An 18,724-nucleotide genomic window follows, 5' to 3' on the forward strand; every position below is an offset into this window, starting at 1 on the left:
ATTCTTTGCACTTGTAGGAAAGTGTTTTCAGCCTGCAGGGTTTTGTTGCTTTTTAGAATACATTTATATGTGTTATATGTGTGTAAATGGAAAGGTTGTATTTTTGTTTCTAGTCAATATCAGAAGGTTTTAAAATGTGATACTGTTGCTGTCAGTGATACTTATGTCATCACTGACTTGCTTGGCCTGAAATAATATTGAATGTTTTCATCCAGCTTTAGTCTTTTGCCTTGCTGTAAAAGACCAAAAAGCAACACTGATTTTCATCTTACTTTGTTACCAACAAGATCTTTAAAAGTCATGCTATAACTATATTCTCTAGATCAGGCAACTATAAAGGTATAAAAGAAATTTTAGCAAAATCTAAGAGGACTTTGTAATTTTTTTAAATTGTTTTAAAACATTTGTGTTTTATTAGAATCCTTCAAGTTCCCGCTGCCTATTCACCTATTGATCCAGATGCACCACCAACCATATCTACTTCCTTCATGAAGAAAAGCAACCTGCAGTATGTTCTTGTTGAGAATGACAAGATAAATGTAAGTGTTCAGGCTTCTATAAGAATCATTAAAGGGCAATTTAGACGTGTAGATATGCAAATTGAATTCTGTTTTAATAAGCTTGGATGGAGTGCTTTTGTTTATTCATGGCAAAAGGTTGTCTTTCTCATTCAGAAAGGAACATCTTTAAAATCAAAAGTACAAAATATTTCTCTGTTCTTCAAAACAATTGCCTTCTTTCCTGTTACACTCTTGTTCAGGCAACCTTGTTGGGCACTAGTATTGGAAGACTTTTCCAGACTTGTTTCTTTATATATCAATGCTAAGAGTTGGAAATCTGCAGTAGTTAAAAAAGCTCCTGCATTTAATACTTGGGTTTCTCTTTGTCTAACTCATCCCAAATTTTATACCCTCACTCATTGCAAAGGGAATAGGCAAGTTACAATTCAGATTCCTTGGTCTTCTGCAGTGTTTTTTTTTTTTTATATTTTCCATTTCCTTTTTCCATGTGCTCAGATAACTGTTTATTTTGCATTTATGAAGTGTGCATTCACTCATATTTAATTCGTAGAAATACATGAGCTTATAACTGTCTGACGTGTGTCCTCCTAGAGGTGTGAAAAATCAGAATTGCTTGTATGGAATGCTGTTTTTTGTTTTATTGCATGCATGGAATAACAACAGTGCCTCCTGAGTTCCACTTTTTGAATTGTTCATTTTCTCTTGCAGAAATTCCAGATGTCCCATGCTGGCTGGTTTTCCCACAATTCCTCTGCCATAGAACATATTGGTTTAACTCTCTTCCAAATGAGCTCAAGCAACTCTGATTTCAGTTCAGAAGTAGACAATATGAAAAGTAGATGTGAACCTTCCAAAGCTGTGGGTGACTCACAGCCAGGAGTTTGCCCAGACCAAACCAAAGTTGAAACATCAGAAGCAGGATACATGGACGCTGGCCAGAAAGACACTGTGGCATATGTCTTGCATACATCAGGAACTACAGGGATCCCCAAAATAGTCAGAGTGCCTCATAAATGTATAGTGCCTAATATTCAGCATCTTAAGTAAGTAAGTGTGGTTTTCATTTCAAATGCTTTTACAAATTTAATGCTTTTAGAATTTTTGTGTAATACTTCAGAGGAGTGTACGTAGGGTTTTTGCTGACACGGCTTCACTTCTTCCTCCTTGTCCTCCTTTGTGGGTTTTTTGTTTTTATTTCCAAGTAGACTCATATAACAGTTTATTTCTCTATCAGTATTATACTTAAATTGTGCTTTGCCTTCATTTTTGAGGGCTGTGTTTCAAATAGTGCACTGTTGCTCTAAGTTTTGTACTATCATCTGGCTTGTGGTTTAAAAGAAATAGACAATAAAATTAATCATTTGTTCACAGTTATATTTACTGTGTTCTGTAGTTCTTAATTCATAATTCTTTTTTAGGCTAGCCAGATACCTTCTGTTTCATTTCATATTAAATAAATTATTATGGAATATGCAATATTTTTCCTGTCTTGTCTTTTCCTTTTTTCTTCTTTGCTTTTTCTTTTTTCATATTTATCCTTTTTTAATGAGCATCAGTTAGTCAAAATATGCCTTTCTGTGAACTCTGTTGGTGTGTAACAAGACACATAATTAGAGAAACCAACAGTTACTGTCCAGGAGCTCTTGCTCAAAGTACAGGTCTATTATTCAGAGCCTTTAAGATCTGAGCTTTGCTAATGCATTTCTTTCATGCTTTCATTCTTTTAGTTGGGAAGGGTTTTTTGACTGCATGCATCAGGTTTGTAATTCCTTGCTTTCTGTTTTAGATCCATATTTGAGATCACACAGGATGATGTGCTGTTCCTGGCATCTCCCCTCACATTTGACCCGTCTGTGGTTGAACTGTTCATGGCTCTGACAAGTGGAGCCTCTATTCTTATTGTACCAAACACCATTAAAATGATGCCTGTGGAGCTCTCTGCTGCTCTCTTTCACCACCACCACGTGACAGTGTTGCAGGTAGGCCAAATCTGAGTGTCTCCTGTGTCTTGCTTCTCACCTTTGCTAATGGGTACTACATTTTGTCAGCCTAGAATCTAGTGTTAATAGGACAGGAGTGTTCTTGTTCAAAGGCAATATAGCTATCCTTTTTGTTGAAGACAAACAGCTGTTAGCTATCTAGAAAATTAGCATTTGATCAAAACCTCAAGCATTTTGTGATAGAAAACACTGAACTGAAGATTATTTTAAAAAACCTTTACTTATTAAGAATTAAATGAATTATTCTGTTAATTAAACTTTTTGTTCTGAAGAATCTGGTAATAGAGTAAACTATTACAGACATTTTAAGCACTTTTTAGTGGGCTTGATCTTGAAGTATTTAGTCATAAACAAGTTTTAAGTTTTAATGTTAGTTTTTATGCTAACAGTAGAACTAAACCTGTCCTAATAGGGTGGTAAAATGTTTGTCATTTTTACAATAATGAGAACAAGGTAATAATTGATTTCAGAGCAATATTTACTGTTTGCATGTCACCTGCTTATATGAGGCTACATCCATCTCTTATGTCTTAAAATAGATTATCTCCTATATGATTTCAATTTTAATAGTTTTAAAGTTTGCAAGAGTTACTCAAAGCATCCAGCATGGCTGAATAAGCCTGGCCTGTATCTGCAGTCCTGTCCTGTTTCTCTTGTCCTGTCTCTTGCTACTTGGGAGAAGAGACTGACCCCTGTCTGGCTACATCCTCCTTTCAGACAGTTGTAGAGAGTAAAAAGGTCACCCCTGAGTGTCCTTTTCTCCAGCCTAAACACCCCCAGCTCCCTCAGCTGCTCTTTGTAGGATTTGTGTTCCAGACCCTGTTCCATGCCTTTTTTTTTTTTTTTTTTTTTTTAAGAACAGTGATATTTGAGATTGTAGGATTTAAATTTAAGATAAATGAGTAGTTGGCTGAAGATTCCATAGCAGGAAAAAATCCATTAGTTACACATCTTTTGTAACCATTCTCTGCTCTTATTTTTATTTGTTAGGATTACTATAAATAGTGTAGATTATCCTATGCACAAGTTTCATTATCAGTTTAGCTCATTTGCTTTTAGAAAAAAAAATTATAAGATATTGCTCTCTATGAGCAAGAATTTTTAAGACTTTTAAAGATATATTTATTAAGCATGTTAAGCAGGAATAGAGAAGGGCAGAATTTAATGAATGAAGATTTTTGAAAAGACTTGCTAAGAAAAGCTTTATTTGTTTTTGTGAGGTTTTTTTTGATCACTGTCCTAATCTCTGAAGGAGGGGCTTCTCAGCTGAATTATTGACAAAAATGTTCTCCTTACAGCTTAACTGATGGATGAATAATTTTATGATATTTCTTAAAAAATAGAAAGACATTAACTCCCCCCATTAAATTTGTTGAGCAGACTCGAAAAATCCAAAAATAATTATGAGGGAGGAAAGAGTATACATTTTTCCCTTGTTTTTTTGCTAAAAATTCACTAATGTTAAAATTATTGGTTAAAAAAAAGATGGTCTTCATCTATTACTAGAAAAAAAAGAACCTGGTAAGAAATAATCCCATTAATTTTCCAGTTCTCTTACTAGAAAAGTAGGCAAGAATGAGAGTGAAACGTGCCAGGTACAATGATTTACTGTTTTTTTCCTTTCAGTGAAAAAGCTCTACATCACCAGTAGTTTTCTAGAAATAGTTGTTTAAGGAAACTGGTTTGGGTTTGGAGGATTTGGGTTTTGTATCTTTTCTCCCTGCTTGTTTTAGTGAAAGCTTTGAGAAAAACCCATTCTTGTCAACTGTTTGTTCTATTTGCATAAATCAAGGACAACCCAGAATCTGACATCCTAGGAATTTTTAGCATTATATAAGTTCTTTAAATGTGTGCACATTAATCATATATTTTTGCTGTAACATTCTGGAATGAAGGGAAAAAAGGCTCAAACAATAACATAGAGAGAATACTGTGCTGCTTTCTGTTTCCAAGTAATTAACGTAAGAACTAATGTGCATACACTTGAGGTAATAGCTGAGACACAAAAGAGAACCTATACCACACCTGAGTAAAGAAGAAGCTTTGCAGAAGAGCGTAGATTTATGCTGATAGTACTCATTAAAGGCCTTATAAGAAACAAAATCTCACAAAACACCATTGTGATGGTTGGTACGTAGATGTTTTAAAGTACATAATGCAGCTGTGTACCAGAAAGGTACACAGACACTGATAAAATGTAACAGGTCTTTCTCTTTTTTTTTTTTTTTAAATATGTATCCTTCAGGCAACACCAACACTTCTCAGGAGGTTTGGAGCCCACATTATTAAATCAAGAGTGTTGTCTGCAAATACTTCACTTCGTGTCTTAGCCCTTGGTGGTGAAGCATTTCCTGCACTGAGTCTCTTGAAAAGCTGGAAGCACAAGGAGAACAAAACAAGCATTTTTAATCTCTATGGTATTACTGAAGTGTCAAGCTGGGCCACTTGCTACAAGATTCCTGAGGAGGTTTTTAGTGCTGATGTTGGGTAGGAAAATTCACTGTTCTCAATGGCTTGGCATGTGAATGATGGAAATTACCAGAAATAGAACCTCAGTCTCCTGTTACCAGGGCTACTGAGTCCTCATGAGTGTTTATACTGGTAGAAGTTGCATTTGGGTTTATGCAGAAACAGACTAATCCATTGTCTCATGAGCCACTACAGCCCCCGCTCTCCTATTTTAGTAGTGTGGGTGACAGAAATTTGTCCAAAGTGCTAACCCAGGTTTCACAGTAATTTAAACTTCAAGAAGTACTTGCTTTTCATAATTTATCACTCTGTCACATTTCACTCAGTTTCTGACTTGTTTGGCATTTTTTCTTCATGTTATTTTATAGAGTCATGAAAGGTACTTCCCATTATCTCACTGTTTAATTTTCTCTCTGAAATGTGTGATTATTCCCTGGCATAATAATTATACATGCAGTTTGAGTGAAATGTGTCCTACAAAAAGGGATGGTTTGCACAAATGATGTGATATATTAACCTGGTGCTTAAACCCTTGAAGACTAAAAATGGTGGATTGTCATGAAGTGCTCTTACATCCTCATGTAAAACTAATTTTCTCTGAGTTCAAACAAAAAATGTAATACTTTAAAATAGAAATTGAACTGGAATCCATGCCAAAGTTTTTTAAAGTTGCTTTAAGTTTTGAGTTTTGCTTTACTGAGGAAAATACATTATTCTATACTCCCACTTAAAAATAGCTTCTATATTCAATAAATGAATGCAACTGCTTGAAGAGGCTGGAGAATGAAGGGAAAGGAAGGAGTTGGTCAGTAGTTCAAGAGAAGTCTATAATAGATACATGACATTGAAATTACAGTTTATTGTATTTCAGTCTTTTTTGAACATTTTCTAAATCTTCTTCTGAATTTTTCTTAACTGTATTTATTAAAATAGAGTAAAAGCTCAAATTAGGCAGGGAAAATGAGTTAGAAAGCAGTTCCACATGCTTAAATTGATTGACTTGATGGATGTTTCAATCTGGGAGACTTAAAAGTTGACTGAAATGATTGGGGTTCTCTCAGGGTATTTCAGGGTCTATTCAGGCCTTATTTTCTGTAGGTCTGTGAGGTCTTCTGGTATATATCAGTGACAACCATGCACACTGATAAGGTTTATAATTTTTTATCAATTGATACCTTTTTAAAGAGGAAGCATTTGTAGAAAGAATTCCCAAGTATCTATCTTTGCTCTAATGCCAGTCTTTTAAAAAACTACATGATGCTGGTTTCTGGGGCAGTTGTTTTGTGTTCAGAAGAGAAAGACTTCTACTTTTTCTCTCTAATATATTTAGAACAGATTTTCTTGTACCTTTGGGATCACCACTCCTTGGAACAAAACTTGAGGTCAGAGATGCCAATGGATCTGCAGTTCTTGAAGGCGAGGGACAATTATTTATAGGTTATTTTATGTTTCTAATTCTTCTAAGAGGCTGTTCTTAATTGATTAAGTTTTAATAATATATTGATTATTTTACTTGATATTTGCCTGTGATATACAGATTAATATAGCATTTTAAGTTCTGATTGGGCTGGGAACCTTCTGATAGTATTTTAGATTGTTGGAATGATGAACAGGAAAGCACTATCATTTTATCTGCAGACTATGCCTTCATTATATTGATTTCTTTTTCCCTTCTTGCATTTTGATGTTCTCAGCTGAAGTAATTTCTGTGTATTAACTGAATTAACTACATAGCCAAAATTGCACATGGCAGAAGTTTGGATGTTGATAATAATATTTCAATATTTCTTATAATTCATGGTAAAGTTTAAGAAATTTGATAAAACACTCTCTATAATTTTCATTTACAGTTAGCTATTTAATATATATGACCACAATCTTTTTTTGTCTAGGTGGTGAAGAACGAGTCTGCTTTCTTGATGACGAAATAACTGTGCCACTGGGTACAATGAGAGAAACAGGGGATTTTGTAAGAGTGGAGAATGCAAAGTTGTTCTTCTTGGGTCGGAAGGACAATCAGATTAAACGCCACGGCAAACGTTTTCATATTGAATATCTGCAGCAGGTAAGTGCTCACCTCCACAGAGTGCAGCCACTATAAAAAGGCAGATATCAGAAACACATTGTTATCATCAGAAAGGGGTATTTGCTTATTTTCAGGTGACTTTTAGGAGTCTAAAGGGATTTGGTGGGTGTATTATAAAGAATCTAGTCGCATAATTTAGAGAGGAGTTTGTTCTGAGTTCTTGGGAATCTGTTTTATTGTATGGTTTTTTCCAGGAGAATTGAAAAATGTATAAATATCTGAAAAGTACTGAGTATAGTGATTGTTCTGCAAGCCTGAGTGTCAGACTCCTGGATTATATCTCATTCATGGCATTTTGGCAAATAATACCTATATCTCTGAGTTTATTTTTATGTGAAGTAAAACTTTCAGCTACAAAAGAAGGTATTTCATAGGATGTTATGTAGAAATGTGAGAAAAATACACTTTTTAAAGGTGTGTAGTTTTTTGCATTGTTTTTTGCTTCTTTTACTCTATTGATGAAATGCATTTCAAACCAAGACTAGTTTTTTAATTACAGGTTGCTGAAGATCTTTGCCAGGTAGAAGCTTGTGCAGTTACCTGGTACCAACAGGAAAAACTTATCCTGTTTGTTTTACCCAAAGATGATTTTGAAGAGAGAGAAACATTTAAAGAACTCCAGAAGCATCTACCAGCTTATGCAGTGCCTGATGAGATTGTAGTGATTAAAGCTTTGCCTTTAACATCACATGGTAAATGAAGCTATTAAGAACCCTTGTCACTTGTTTTCATTTTTTTATTGACCAAAATCCAGCATCTGATTCATGCTTTTAGAATATATACATTAGATAAGTAATGCCTAGTAGGAAATAATAGCCATGTATTATTATGTTTTCTTAAAGATGTTTCATTTGAGAGTCAAAGAGTAATGGAAAAATCAATTTAGTTTGAACACTGCACATTTCTTACCTCAGTTTCTCCTGTTGCAGTCTGCAACAGAACCCTCACTTCTGCTGAGGAAAAAGCAGGCCTTGAGGTGGGACTCTGTGGGAGGGATGAATTTTCAAAAACCTTACTGGTTTTCATGTAATTGATCAACTGTAAAAAAATGCAGATGCAGTAGAGTCTGAATAAGGAAACACATACAAGAATATAGTGACTGTGTGGGCAGAGCAAGTTTTGAAAGTGCTTATACTAAACGAGCAATGAAAAAAAATCATCCTTTATTTTCTACAAAGGCAAAGTTGATATATCTGAACTGAACAAGATTTACCAGAACCATCTAAACTCCAGAAGGCGTGACAGTAAGCTGAGTGACGCAGAGGAATTGTGGGAAAGATTGCAGTATTTATGGAAGGTAGTATTTTGAGCTGCCTTTTTATCTTTGCAAGTGGATCATTATACATGTGTCAGGAATTAAACAGTTCTAAGAAGTATGACTAATGCAACCAGAACATTCTAGCTGCCTATAGATTGAAGCAGTACAGCTCTATTCTATTCAGTTAATACTTAAATATAGTTCCTCTGCAGTGGCCAAGAGAGAATCATTTTTATTTCTCTATCAGACACAACTGCAGGCTATGAGGTTTAAGCAATTAGCATAGAAAGAATGTGGTGACAGTAGCTTTTTAAATGCTGCTTCACATGCCAAAAGAAGGAATCACTAAAGAAAACAAGCATCTGGGACATGGGAACTTTGTAAAAAATTAGCTGCTGTGTTAGTAGAGTTTCTTACTTCTCAAGATAATTATAAATTGAAGAATCCTTTTTTAAATAGATGGCGCAGTTGCACAACTGTCTCTTGGACTGCCTGTCTGGATTGTTTCTAAATTTCTGTGCTAAGGACTTGTTTTTCAGGGTATTGAAATATGATGCCAAGCAGTATTACTTTGTTTCTCAAAGGTGGACTTACAAGTTTCACCTGAAAGTAGAATTAGCTGTGGCCTAGGACTCAAACAAGTAAATGTAGTGTATTTATTTGTCTGTGCCAATTCTTTTCACATTAATGAAGTGATAACCCAGGGGATTGGTTGTGTCCTAGATCCATTATGGACAGCAGAAGGTGCTTCCAAAACAAAAGGGTTTGGATTTGACATCCAGACTTAATAACAAGGGAGTGTGGTGAGAGGTGACTCAGTTATTGCTGTTGTTGTAGTAACAATGCCAAATGCAAAATCTTTCATGAACTGAAGGGCTTATACCTTCAAAAGTAGGTAGGTAAGTAGGTTACTTAAATAATTTAGAAGTAAAAAAGAACATTTTATTATTAAGCTTTGTTATTAAAATAAAACAGCTAAACTGATTTTATCAAAAGACATCTATGTTTTATCTGCAAAGTTGTCATTGATAAATGGTATTGAAAATCGCCGATCAATATATGTACAATTCCCTTTAATTCCTTAGACTGCAGAATTGGCATTGAGCAAGACATTTTGTAATACAGAATTAGTATCTCCCCACTTCCTCATTCTTCCCCAATTCTTGTTCTATCAGTCCCTCTGTTGGCACTAACATTTTTCAGTGATTTTTTTGAAGAGTAGTGAATTTTCTCAGTTGTTCATTTTTAGCATGACTTCTAGGTGTTCAGGTGGATTCTACCCCACCTGAGGTTTTATATGTGTGACATGGTATAACACCTATGGACTGATACCTCTGTCCCTCTTTTTTTCTCTAGTCTGTCCTTGGACTTCCATGTGATTCCACTGGAATTTCTAAAGATGCAGTGTTTCTGTACAGTGGTGGAGACTCCCTAAAGGCACTACGATTTCATGAAGAAATTGAGATGTTAGTAGGCAAAGCTGTGCCAGAACTCCTTGAAGTTATTCTCAGCCACTCAATTGAAGAGGTTTACAGACATATTCTTAAAATGCTGTTTCCAGATGAAGAACAATTAATGAATCCTGACAATGTTGTGAAAAGAAAATTAAGAAGGAACACTGGAGAGGAATTCCATGGAAAATACATTAAACTGACATCTGAAAGAGGTCTTGAGATTGCTTCAGGATTAATTCCATTTATTGCTCTGAACAGAGGAAATCATATTTTCTCTATGAATTTCACCAAGTCTTCTGTGCAGCCCCAAAATACAGTACAGGTAGGAGTGGAACCACTACAGCAGCCCTCCTCTCCGCATTCCAAGATTCCAGCTGTAATGAAAAGCCATGTGCAAGGGTCTGAACTGGAGAATAGCATTTTAACACTTGAAAACAAGGCAAATAAAAATGACCATTCCTCTGTGCAGCGAATCCATGCAGAATGTAGTCATTCATCAGTGGCAGAGCTGGCATTGTGCGTGAGGTGGAAGTCAAACACAAGGAAATGTGTTGATGCATCACCACTGGTTATAATACCAGCTAAAGAAGGAGTATCTGCATCTGTGTATATTGGCTCTCACTCCCATGCAATGCAGGCAATAGATCTAGATTTGGGAGAAATAAAATGGGAGAAGACCCTTGGAGATCGTATTGAGTCTTCTGCCTGTGTATCCAAGTGTGGAAATTTCATTGTTGTTGGTATGTCTTTTGCTTCAGCCTCCATTTCTTTTTTCTGCTAAATACAAGATGAATGACAGAGAATCACATTACTTATCTCTGGTTGTCCTCCATCCATCAACTTCCACATCTGCCTCAGACCTATTTTATTGTAAAATAAAAACAGAAGGAAGAAGTAATTTAAGTTTCATGATAACTAGTGATGGAGCTTATCTAACATAAACACTTGTGGTTTATTATATCCCAGTTTATTAATGAGGAATAATCAATGGCTACAGTTTCTTTTTTAGTGGTAGATTAAAGTGTGACATTTAAACTTGTTTTTGGAATTTTTAGAAAGAAAAATAGTATAGAAAGGTAATGGAGTCTTAAATGTCTTGGTGAATTAATAGAGTTAGAAATTAGTACAAGGTACGTCATACTGTTTTTCACAGAGTTTAATTATCTCATTTGACTCTTCTTTCTGGAAATGTAAAGAACACATTTGGATAATTTTTTGGTTTTGTCATATCTGTTGTCAGCAGAGTTGCCATTATTTATCTTGGTGTCATCTTTTTAGCTAATATATCTACGTCACTGGTTAGCACAGATGGCCAAGTGGTGAGATTTTTTTAATGCAACTCTAATGTTGCCATCTTTTTGTTTGTATTTTGATTGCTGTTCACTCTTGATCATAAAACTGAATATTTTATTAACATGCAAATAATGATTTTTTTTTTCCCATCATGTTTTATTCCACATAGGTTGTTATGATGGCTTGGTGTATGTGCTTCAAAGCAGTGATGGAGAAATACACTGGACGTTTGTCACAGAAGACACTGTGAAAAGCTCTGCAGTTGTAGACCCTTCCAGTGGACTGGTCTACATTGGATCTCATGACCAGCATGTGTATGCTTTGGATATTTATGTAAGAACACTGACTCACTTTTACTTGTAGAACAATAAATATCCAATTTAGACACAATTTATAGTGCACCAGAAGAAGTTCCACTGGTGTTAGTATTCTTAGGAGTCCACAACCACACTTCTGCAAGTTAGGCCTGCTGTAAGTGGGGTTAGAATTATGTGACAGTAAACAGTTTTAGTGGTGTTCTCATATTAGTCCTGGTTGAAACCACATATTAAGTTTCTTAGTTATTAAGTTCTCCATAAATGTTTCAGAATAGGGTGTCTAGCTAGAAATAGAACTGCAGTTTTCAATCTTACCTTGTAAATGAGAAAATGGAGGCAGATGGGAAATAAAAGGGGCAGGTACTGCATTTTCAGTAGCTGAATTTATTTTATTTACTGGAAGGGAAAACAATGGCACATGTGTTGCTGTCATGGCGTGTAGATTGTCTTCACTTCTTAACTAGTATTTGCTGAGTAAACACAGTACTTGATAATGCTTGACATTTAAACGTCTTTGTAAACATGATGATCTCTAACTCCAATTGAAAAATTATTATTCTTTTTTCCTGTACTTACAGAAAAAGGTGTGTGTATGGAAGTTACACTGCGAAGGTGGAGCTGTGTTTTCATCTCCTTGTCTAAGTTCTTTTCCACACCATCTCTATGTTGCTACACTAGGAGGACTATTACTGGCTGTTAACCCTGTATGTACCTTTGCTTATGTGTCTTTCAGCCAAATGTATTTCTGAAGTTAAGATTGCTATTCTAATGAAAGGGGAGATGATCATATGTTATAATGAAATATTTTTGACTCGGGGGCTTTATAATGATATACAAGGGGGGCATTATAGTGATATACATAATACTTCCCACACTTCAGAAATCCACCTGGTGATAAGGAGGACTGAAGTGACATGGTTTAATTCACATGCTGACCATAGGTCAAAGTTGCAGTCAGTTTCTTGTCATTCCTGTATCAAGTAACCAGGGAGTGAGAGCAAGTCTACAGATTTATTTCCTGCCCCTCCTCCTTTGACAGGAGGATTGGAAAAATAAATATACAAAAAATAAATAAAAATCAGAACAGAATGCAGACAGAAGCCCCTTAATTCCTCTTACTGCTTCCCTCCCCACATTTAAGAGCTGTCCTTTTAATCTCAGTGTGCAGTTCTGTTCTTTGCACTGGGGAGATGGCATTCTTGATAGATGTGGAGCAATTTCATGGTTTTCTGAGGCATTGTTGGCTTACAGCTGGTCCTGCCTGATAAAAGGAGCAGGGACTGGAAGCAGCTGTTCCTGTTTCTGTACTCACACAACACAGAGCATCAATCCTCATCACCTTTACCTTCTGCCCACCACAGCTGTCCTCAGCAGTAACCAGTCTGCCGTTAGAAAACCAATGTGTGGTTTTGCAGCAAGAGTGTTTAAGAAAAGATATTTTTTCATTCTATAATCCACAGTAAGAGGTAGTTGAGAAACCCACCCACAAGTGAGTCTGTGCCTTCCTATTTTTGTGAATAATCCTAATTCCTGGAGAATGTGCAAGATACAGTAGTAATGCATTGTGACAGTCATAGATAGTATGCAACATGTCCTAGAGTATCAATATAACTTGATTCCAAAGTATCTCTGCTTCACTGGTTCTTGCCACATACTGAGCAGCTGGGAATGAAATTAAAAACTGAATCTGGCATTTATTAGAACTACTGCTAATACACTCTTAATTGTCATTATTACTTTGCCTATGGTGAGCAAGAAAATTAGGTTTTGATCACATTTTTGTTCTGTGTAGGTGTTGTTGTTTTGGTTTGGGGGTTTGGCTTTTTATTCCACACTACATAAGGGCTGGGTCAGGCAGTGATGGAAGGGCTGTTCTGTGCTGTTTCTTACAGTTGTGTTAAGCATCACATATTCCATGCTGCCACTTACAGGTGACAGGGAATAAGATTTGGAAAAGCAGCCTTGGAAAACCACTCTTCTCCTCTCCTCACTGCAATGAGAATTACATCTGTATTGGGTGTGTGGATGGAAACTTGTATTGTTACACTCATTCTGGAGAAAAGGTAAAAGTGTTGTTGGGGTTTTATGTCCATCACAAAACCCTGAATAAGATTTATTAGGACTGGTTTCTGAGGCTTAATGATTGACATGTACCTTTTTGGGAACCAAACAGAAGTGCCTGTTGTTAGAGATGAGAAAGTAGAAAAACTGTTTGCCTAGGATAGTCCATGGCAAAATCACAAACTCAAGTTGCCTGATGCGGGAAGAGAACTTCTAGTTCAGACCTTATACCCAAAGTAAATTGTCAAATTTAGTGCCAGTAAATGAAATTATTTCATTTGGAGCTTTCCAAGCAAGTTTAAGGTATCTCTTCTAAAAGGTTATGGTTATTCAGAAGTAAAGGTTTCTTAGAATTTTTATGCATTTGTCAAAAAACTGCCAAATCATAATTCTGGTAAAATATGTGTAAGCCTTCACATTGAATTCAGTGAGAGTATTTTTTCAGTTCCTCAGAGATAAATGTAGTTTGTATCTGGTGGTAAACAACTGACACCGTTCATTTGTTAGCCTGAGATGCAGTATTTATGGCAATTCCACATGTTAGTCCATCCATGCATGGCTCTCTGCTTGCAGCAGTGTTGCAGACCTGGTACTCTCTTGAGGAGGGATCTGCACATTGGCAGCATAAGCAGAGGAAATCTGTATTCCAAAAGGAATATATGCCTTTCTAGCAAAGAATGACATATTAACAGGATTCGTGATGTTCATTACTAACTCTACAACAGCCCAAGAATACTCTTTTCCCAAAGTGGCCATTTTTACATGGGCCTCACTGAAGGTAGTAACTCTTCCCTCTTCCACATCTATTTTATGAGACTTTTATTGCTTACTCTTTGTGTAAAACCTTATTTATAATTTGACAAAGATTTACTAGACCTCACCGAAATCTAGTATGCTTTTGAAATGAAATGCTCTCCTATCAACAATGAGTCTATTAAAAAATTACAGTTGCTGTAAAACTGATAATGTAAAAAACCTTTGATAATGGGTGGTTATGTTCTTTCTGTAGGTTTGGCAATTTTCCACTAATGGGCCAGTGTTTTCATCTCCATGCCTCTCAAGTTTAACTAAGCAAGAAATATTTTTTGGCTCTCACGACTGCTTTATCTACTGCTGTAACATGGAGGGTAATTTACTGTGGAAATTTGAAGCCACTTCAAGTGTATATGGAACACCATTCATTTTCCAAAGTGATGACTTAAATAACAAAATTCTCCTGGCAGCAGTATCTACAGATGGCAGAGTGTGGATCCTGAATGCCAAGAGTGGAACAGCAGAAGGAGTAGATAAGCTTCCAGGCGAGGTTTTCTCTTCGCCCGTAGTATGGGGAACAAAGCTTGTTGTTGGCTGTAGAAATGATTATGTTTATTGTCTGGATCTGTATACAGCAGCGAAAAGTAACAGCTAAGATGTTAGTCTGCTTTCTTATTATTGTTTACATTTGTAAACTGGGAGCTCACAGGTGCTCTCCACCCCTCTGCCTGTTTTGCTGCAGGCAAGTGATGCTCCTTGCAGGCTTATCAGGTGGGATTTTGCATCAGGCAGTGTCCAGTGATGGAGGGAGGATGGCTGCTCAGCACCTTGCCAGAGAGGGGACAAAGTGTGTAAGGTGCCACATTCCACAGCTTGGATAGCAGGCTTCTCTCTGAGGGAGGAGTGAATTGCTTTCTCTGAGTCCCTCCTTGCCTGTGCCTGGCTCTTCCTTGCACCAGACTAGTGTCTGTCTGTCTGTCTGTCAAGATTTCTGTGCCAGGCAAGCTAACACAAGTCCTTTTTTGTATATAACTTTTAATCTGATTTCTGGAGACATAGCCTGAATTTCATATACCTGGAAGGAGTGACCTGTTTACTACAGTTTTTACAAACAGAATAGTTCATCTTTTGTGGACATAGCCCTGTCATGGCTTAATTATTCTAGCTATACTTAAACTCCATTGAAGTCAGTAGGAGTTGCCTCTTGTATTCTAAAGTGGAAATAACACTATAAATATTTATTAAATTTCAATGACAGAAACAGTAGGAGTTCTAAGATGAAGTGTGCACTGCTCAAATTAACCACTGTCAAACATTTTTTAAAATATTTGAATGAATACTGTTTACATTATTTTCACAAGAACTATTAATAAAAGGTTGTGTAAATTGGGTTTTGTGTTCATTAACACCTTAGAAAAAAGTACCAGTGGTCCTGGTAATGCAAATCAAATACTTGCAGTGGCAAAAGTACACTTCACTGGGAGCATTTCCAAAGAGTCTTCCGAAAGAAGTGTAGAAGGAACTCTTACCTTACTTGCTCTCATCTGCTTTGAATTCTGTGTAGTATGTAATACAGTTGTAGCACTGTAAAAATTCCTGTTTGTAAGGCAAACCTGCACCACATGATTAGCAAAATGAGACACAGAGGACATATATCAATGATTAGATAATTTTGACCAGGTTATAGTTTAATAAGATTTAAAATGACAGTATAATAAACAATTGCACTTTAAAACATTTGAAAAATTAAAAAAGTACACAACAAATACCCCACAATTATACATCTTGTAGTTTTTATACATTACTATATGAACATAGAGGTTAATCATATATAACCTTGTCAAAAGAAATGGTATTTTGTGTTTGTATAAGTTACAAAAAATTGAGACAATATACTACATAGTGGTTTATTCGGTTCTTAAAACATTTTTGCTGTTTTAAACTGGGTAGTAGTGTTTTGCATTTATTTTTACAGATTTCCAACTTTATCAGAAATGGCTGCAACAAAGCTAAAGCAAAGTAAAACTTCACTTCATTGGTATTTAGTGCAAATCTTTGTTAATTTAACATGAAATGTTACTGTTGCACATGTACACTTTAGAAATGTTTCCATCAACTACTGTACATAATACAGTTTCCATTGTTACACTAGATACCTTTATGGTTGGAAAAAAACTCTGCTTTGAAGCTTTAGCTTAGGACCATCCTTAATGAAAGCTCTATTCTATGTGCTATAAATGGATTGTATTGGAAAATTGCATCCTTATGTCATGCACAATAGCACCTAATTTTGCTATGATTTTCAGAATACCAGTATCTTTAATCCTGATTTACTTCACCTTCTCTGTATTTCTACCTGGCTCCCCCTCCCAATAAATAATTGTAAAGATGGATTTCAGGCAGTTTAGTCATTACAGAGGCATACTGCAGGCAAACAAACTTGGAAAAATATAAATTTAACTTTAGGATGCACTAATTCCAGGTGCTAGCAGAGCAAAAGGAATTACAGGCCCAATTCTTTCTTCGGATATTGAAGGCATTAAGGTGGGTGTTTTTCCCAAGCATTTTAGAGCAGCATTATCTCATTTCTGCTTAAAACATATTACTTATATTCCTGGTAAAGGTTACTTTAGAGATTTTGGTTTTAAATATGAAACTGAGCAAAACTGATGGCTTAAGACACCCAAGAAAGCCCATCTTGCTGCTGCAGATGTACTCGATCTAACACATCCATTGTGTTTGTGCTACTGTAACCATGACACTGAGCCCATTTTCTGTTGGGTGGGAAAGGCTGTACTTGCCAATGAATTTTGCTGAACTCCTTTTTGGTTCTGGGAACAGAGTGTACAACAGGTTTCATTCTGTTTCCTGTGTAGTTTAAAATGCTGTTTCTCATGCTGCTTACAGCAGTTTGGCTAAAACACTTCCATGAAGCATATGTTGTATCATTCAATAATGATGTAATTTCTTTTCATGAAAATGTCTCCCTCTATGATGTTGTAGGCTTAAAGGTTCCTTTGAGCCTTATGGCTGTAAGGAGACTTTCAAATTTTTTTAAAGTCTTCCTTGTAAACCAAACTCAGTTGATTTATTTAACAGGGTGACATTTTAAAATGTAGGTCTAGAGATTTCTGTGGGATGTTGAGGATAGTGACGTTTTTATTCCATTTATGGACTTTATCCTTTTTTTGTAAGAGGGAGGGGGTGGACATTTCTGTTTTAGTTACGTGAAGTAATAAAGTGTTCAACTGCCACACCAGATACCTGAGATGGGGTAAGTAAACTTCTTCTTGAAGTGTTCTGGCTATATTGGTCAAAGTACAGGAAGTTACCTGAACTGCCTGAAGTTGCATGTGGAGTAAAATCAGGAAGAATGCAGAGTTAAAACTCCTAAACCTCTCACTGACTTGCCTCTCAGTTCTCAGTTAACTTCAGTTCTGCCAGTCCTACTCCTGTGGGAACTTCCTGAGTTCTACAGGAATTTGCATTTGCACAGGAACAGTTTAATTCCAGTCAATTGATTTAAAGTTGTAATCCACAATCACTGTCTCTATGCAGCATAAATATGGCCAAGCACAAACAGTGATGCACTCAAATGACTAGAAGAAACACTGAATCCCTGACTTCTTTCTGAGAGCTTAATGACATTTGTTTAAAAATTGTGGCTTTTAAAGTAAGATTGTTTTCTTCTTAGAAGTGAGGGCATATAGATGTAGTGTGTTAATCCTATGATGAAAGAAATTACCTCAGCATTTGGATGGTACCATCACTTATCATTTGCATGTGGAACAGTGTATCCTGAAGCTCTTCCTTAGGGAAAAAGCTTTAAAATAGCAGGCAGAACTGGCAGTTCATACAGTTAAACATGTTTAAATAAATTATGACTTAAGAGAAGGAAACATGCATCTTTCCTTAATTTCAACAATGAAGTTCTGAAAAAATTTCTGAGATCTCAGACATAGAGATCTAAAATTCCAGAACTGAATACCAACAGAATTTAAGAAGCATCTGAACTCTTATTCTGTTCTGGCCCTTATTATGATACCTGCTAAAATTTACATCCAGTATCTGAGCCCTCTCTAAATTTTTGAGAGAGTCTGGCTGTGTGATTTTTGCCATGACCTCCTTTAACTATTTGTCAAAGCAATGGAGTATATGACTTGAGTAGACTTTACAGTGAGCTAGAGCAAAATGGTAATCAGTTCAGTTTTCAGTCCTTCTAATACATGCATTTTCAGTTTTGTCATGTAAAAAGCAGAATAAATAAAAGAGAGCAATTAATAGGCAGCAATAGAGATGTAACTTTACAGTTTACTTTATGATCTGTGGACAGTCACTCCAGGCTTTTGCTTTCCTCTTGGCTAATGCAAGCCAGGCTGGCTCTGTTGACACTGGGTTAGCATCAGGCGTAGAGAATCTCTTGGCCACCTCCTTTGTCACTGGGGTTGATGGAACAGAATCTGAAATTTCCACTTTTTTATGGGACAGGGAGAGGGGAAAAAAATAAACCAA

The 18,724-nt window shown here is 36.1% G+C and overlaps 2 protein-coding genes across 4 annotated transcripts in view; one reads left to right on the top strand and one right to left on the bottom strand.

Moving 5' to 3' along the window:
- Positions 1 to 4,864: 4,864 nt before the first annotated feature.
- AASDH (aminoadipate-semialdehyde dehydrogenase) lies at positions 4,865 to 16,255 on the top strand. The gene is made up of 9 exons (XM_058803037.1): positions 4,865 to 5,008; positions 6,883 to 7,055; positions 7,576 to 7,768; positions 8,255 to 8,373; positions 9,691 to 10,528; positions 11,251 to 11,414; positions 11,977 to 12,102; positions 13,330 to 13,461; positions 14,469 to 16,255. Exons 1-9 carry the CDS (start codon positions 4,936 to 4,938, stop codon positions 14,865 to 14,867), a joined length of 2,217 nt encoding a protein of 738 aa, XP_058659020.1. The 5' UTR covers positions 4,865 to 4,935; the 3' UTR covers positions 14,868 to 16,255.
- Positions 15,883 to 18,724, bottom strand: part of CRACD (capping protein inhibiting regulator of actin dynamics) — a 132,608-nt gene continuing 129,766 nt past the window's right edge. For all 3 annotated transcript variants that reach the window (XM_058803035.1, XM_058803036.1, XM_058803034.1), the window contains one exon: positions 15,883 to 18,684. In XM_058803035.1, coding sequence (XP_058659018.1) covers positions 18,524 to 18,684 — 161 coding nt within the window. In that variant the 3' untranslated portion in view covers positions 15,883 to 18,523. The remainder of the gene's footprint in view (positions 18,685 to 18,724) is intronic.

The sequence above is a fragment of the Ammospiza caudacuta genome, chromosome 4 (genome assembly GCF_027887145.1).
Source record: "Ammospiza caudacuta isolate bAmmCau1 chromosome 4, bAmmCau1.pri, whole genome shotgun sequence".
Classification (NCBI taxonomy): Eukaryota; Metazoa; Chordata; class Aves; order Passeriformes; family Passerellidae; genus Ammospiza; species Ammospiza caudacuta.

Coding starts and splice junctions, on each gene's coding strand:
- AASDH (XM_058803037.1), top strand. CDS start 4,936: ATGGTATTACTGAAGTGTCAAGCTGGGCCACTTGCTACAAGATTCCTG. Junction 7,056..7,575: donor ATATTGAATATCTGCAGCAG/GTAAGTGCTCAC, acceptor TTTTAATTACAG/GTTGCTGAAGATCTTTGCCA. Junction 11,415..11,976: donor TGTATGCTTTGGATATTTAT/GTAAGAACACTG, acceptor CTGTACTTACAG/AAAAAGGTGTGTGTATGGAA.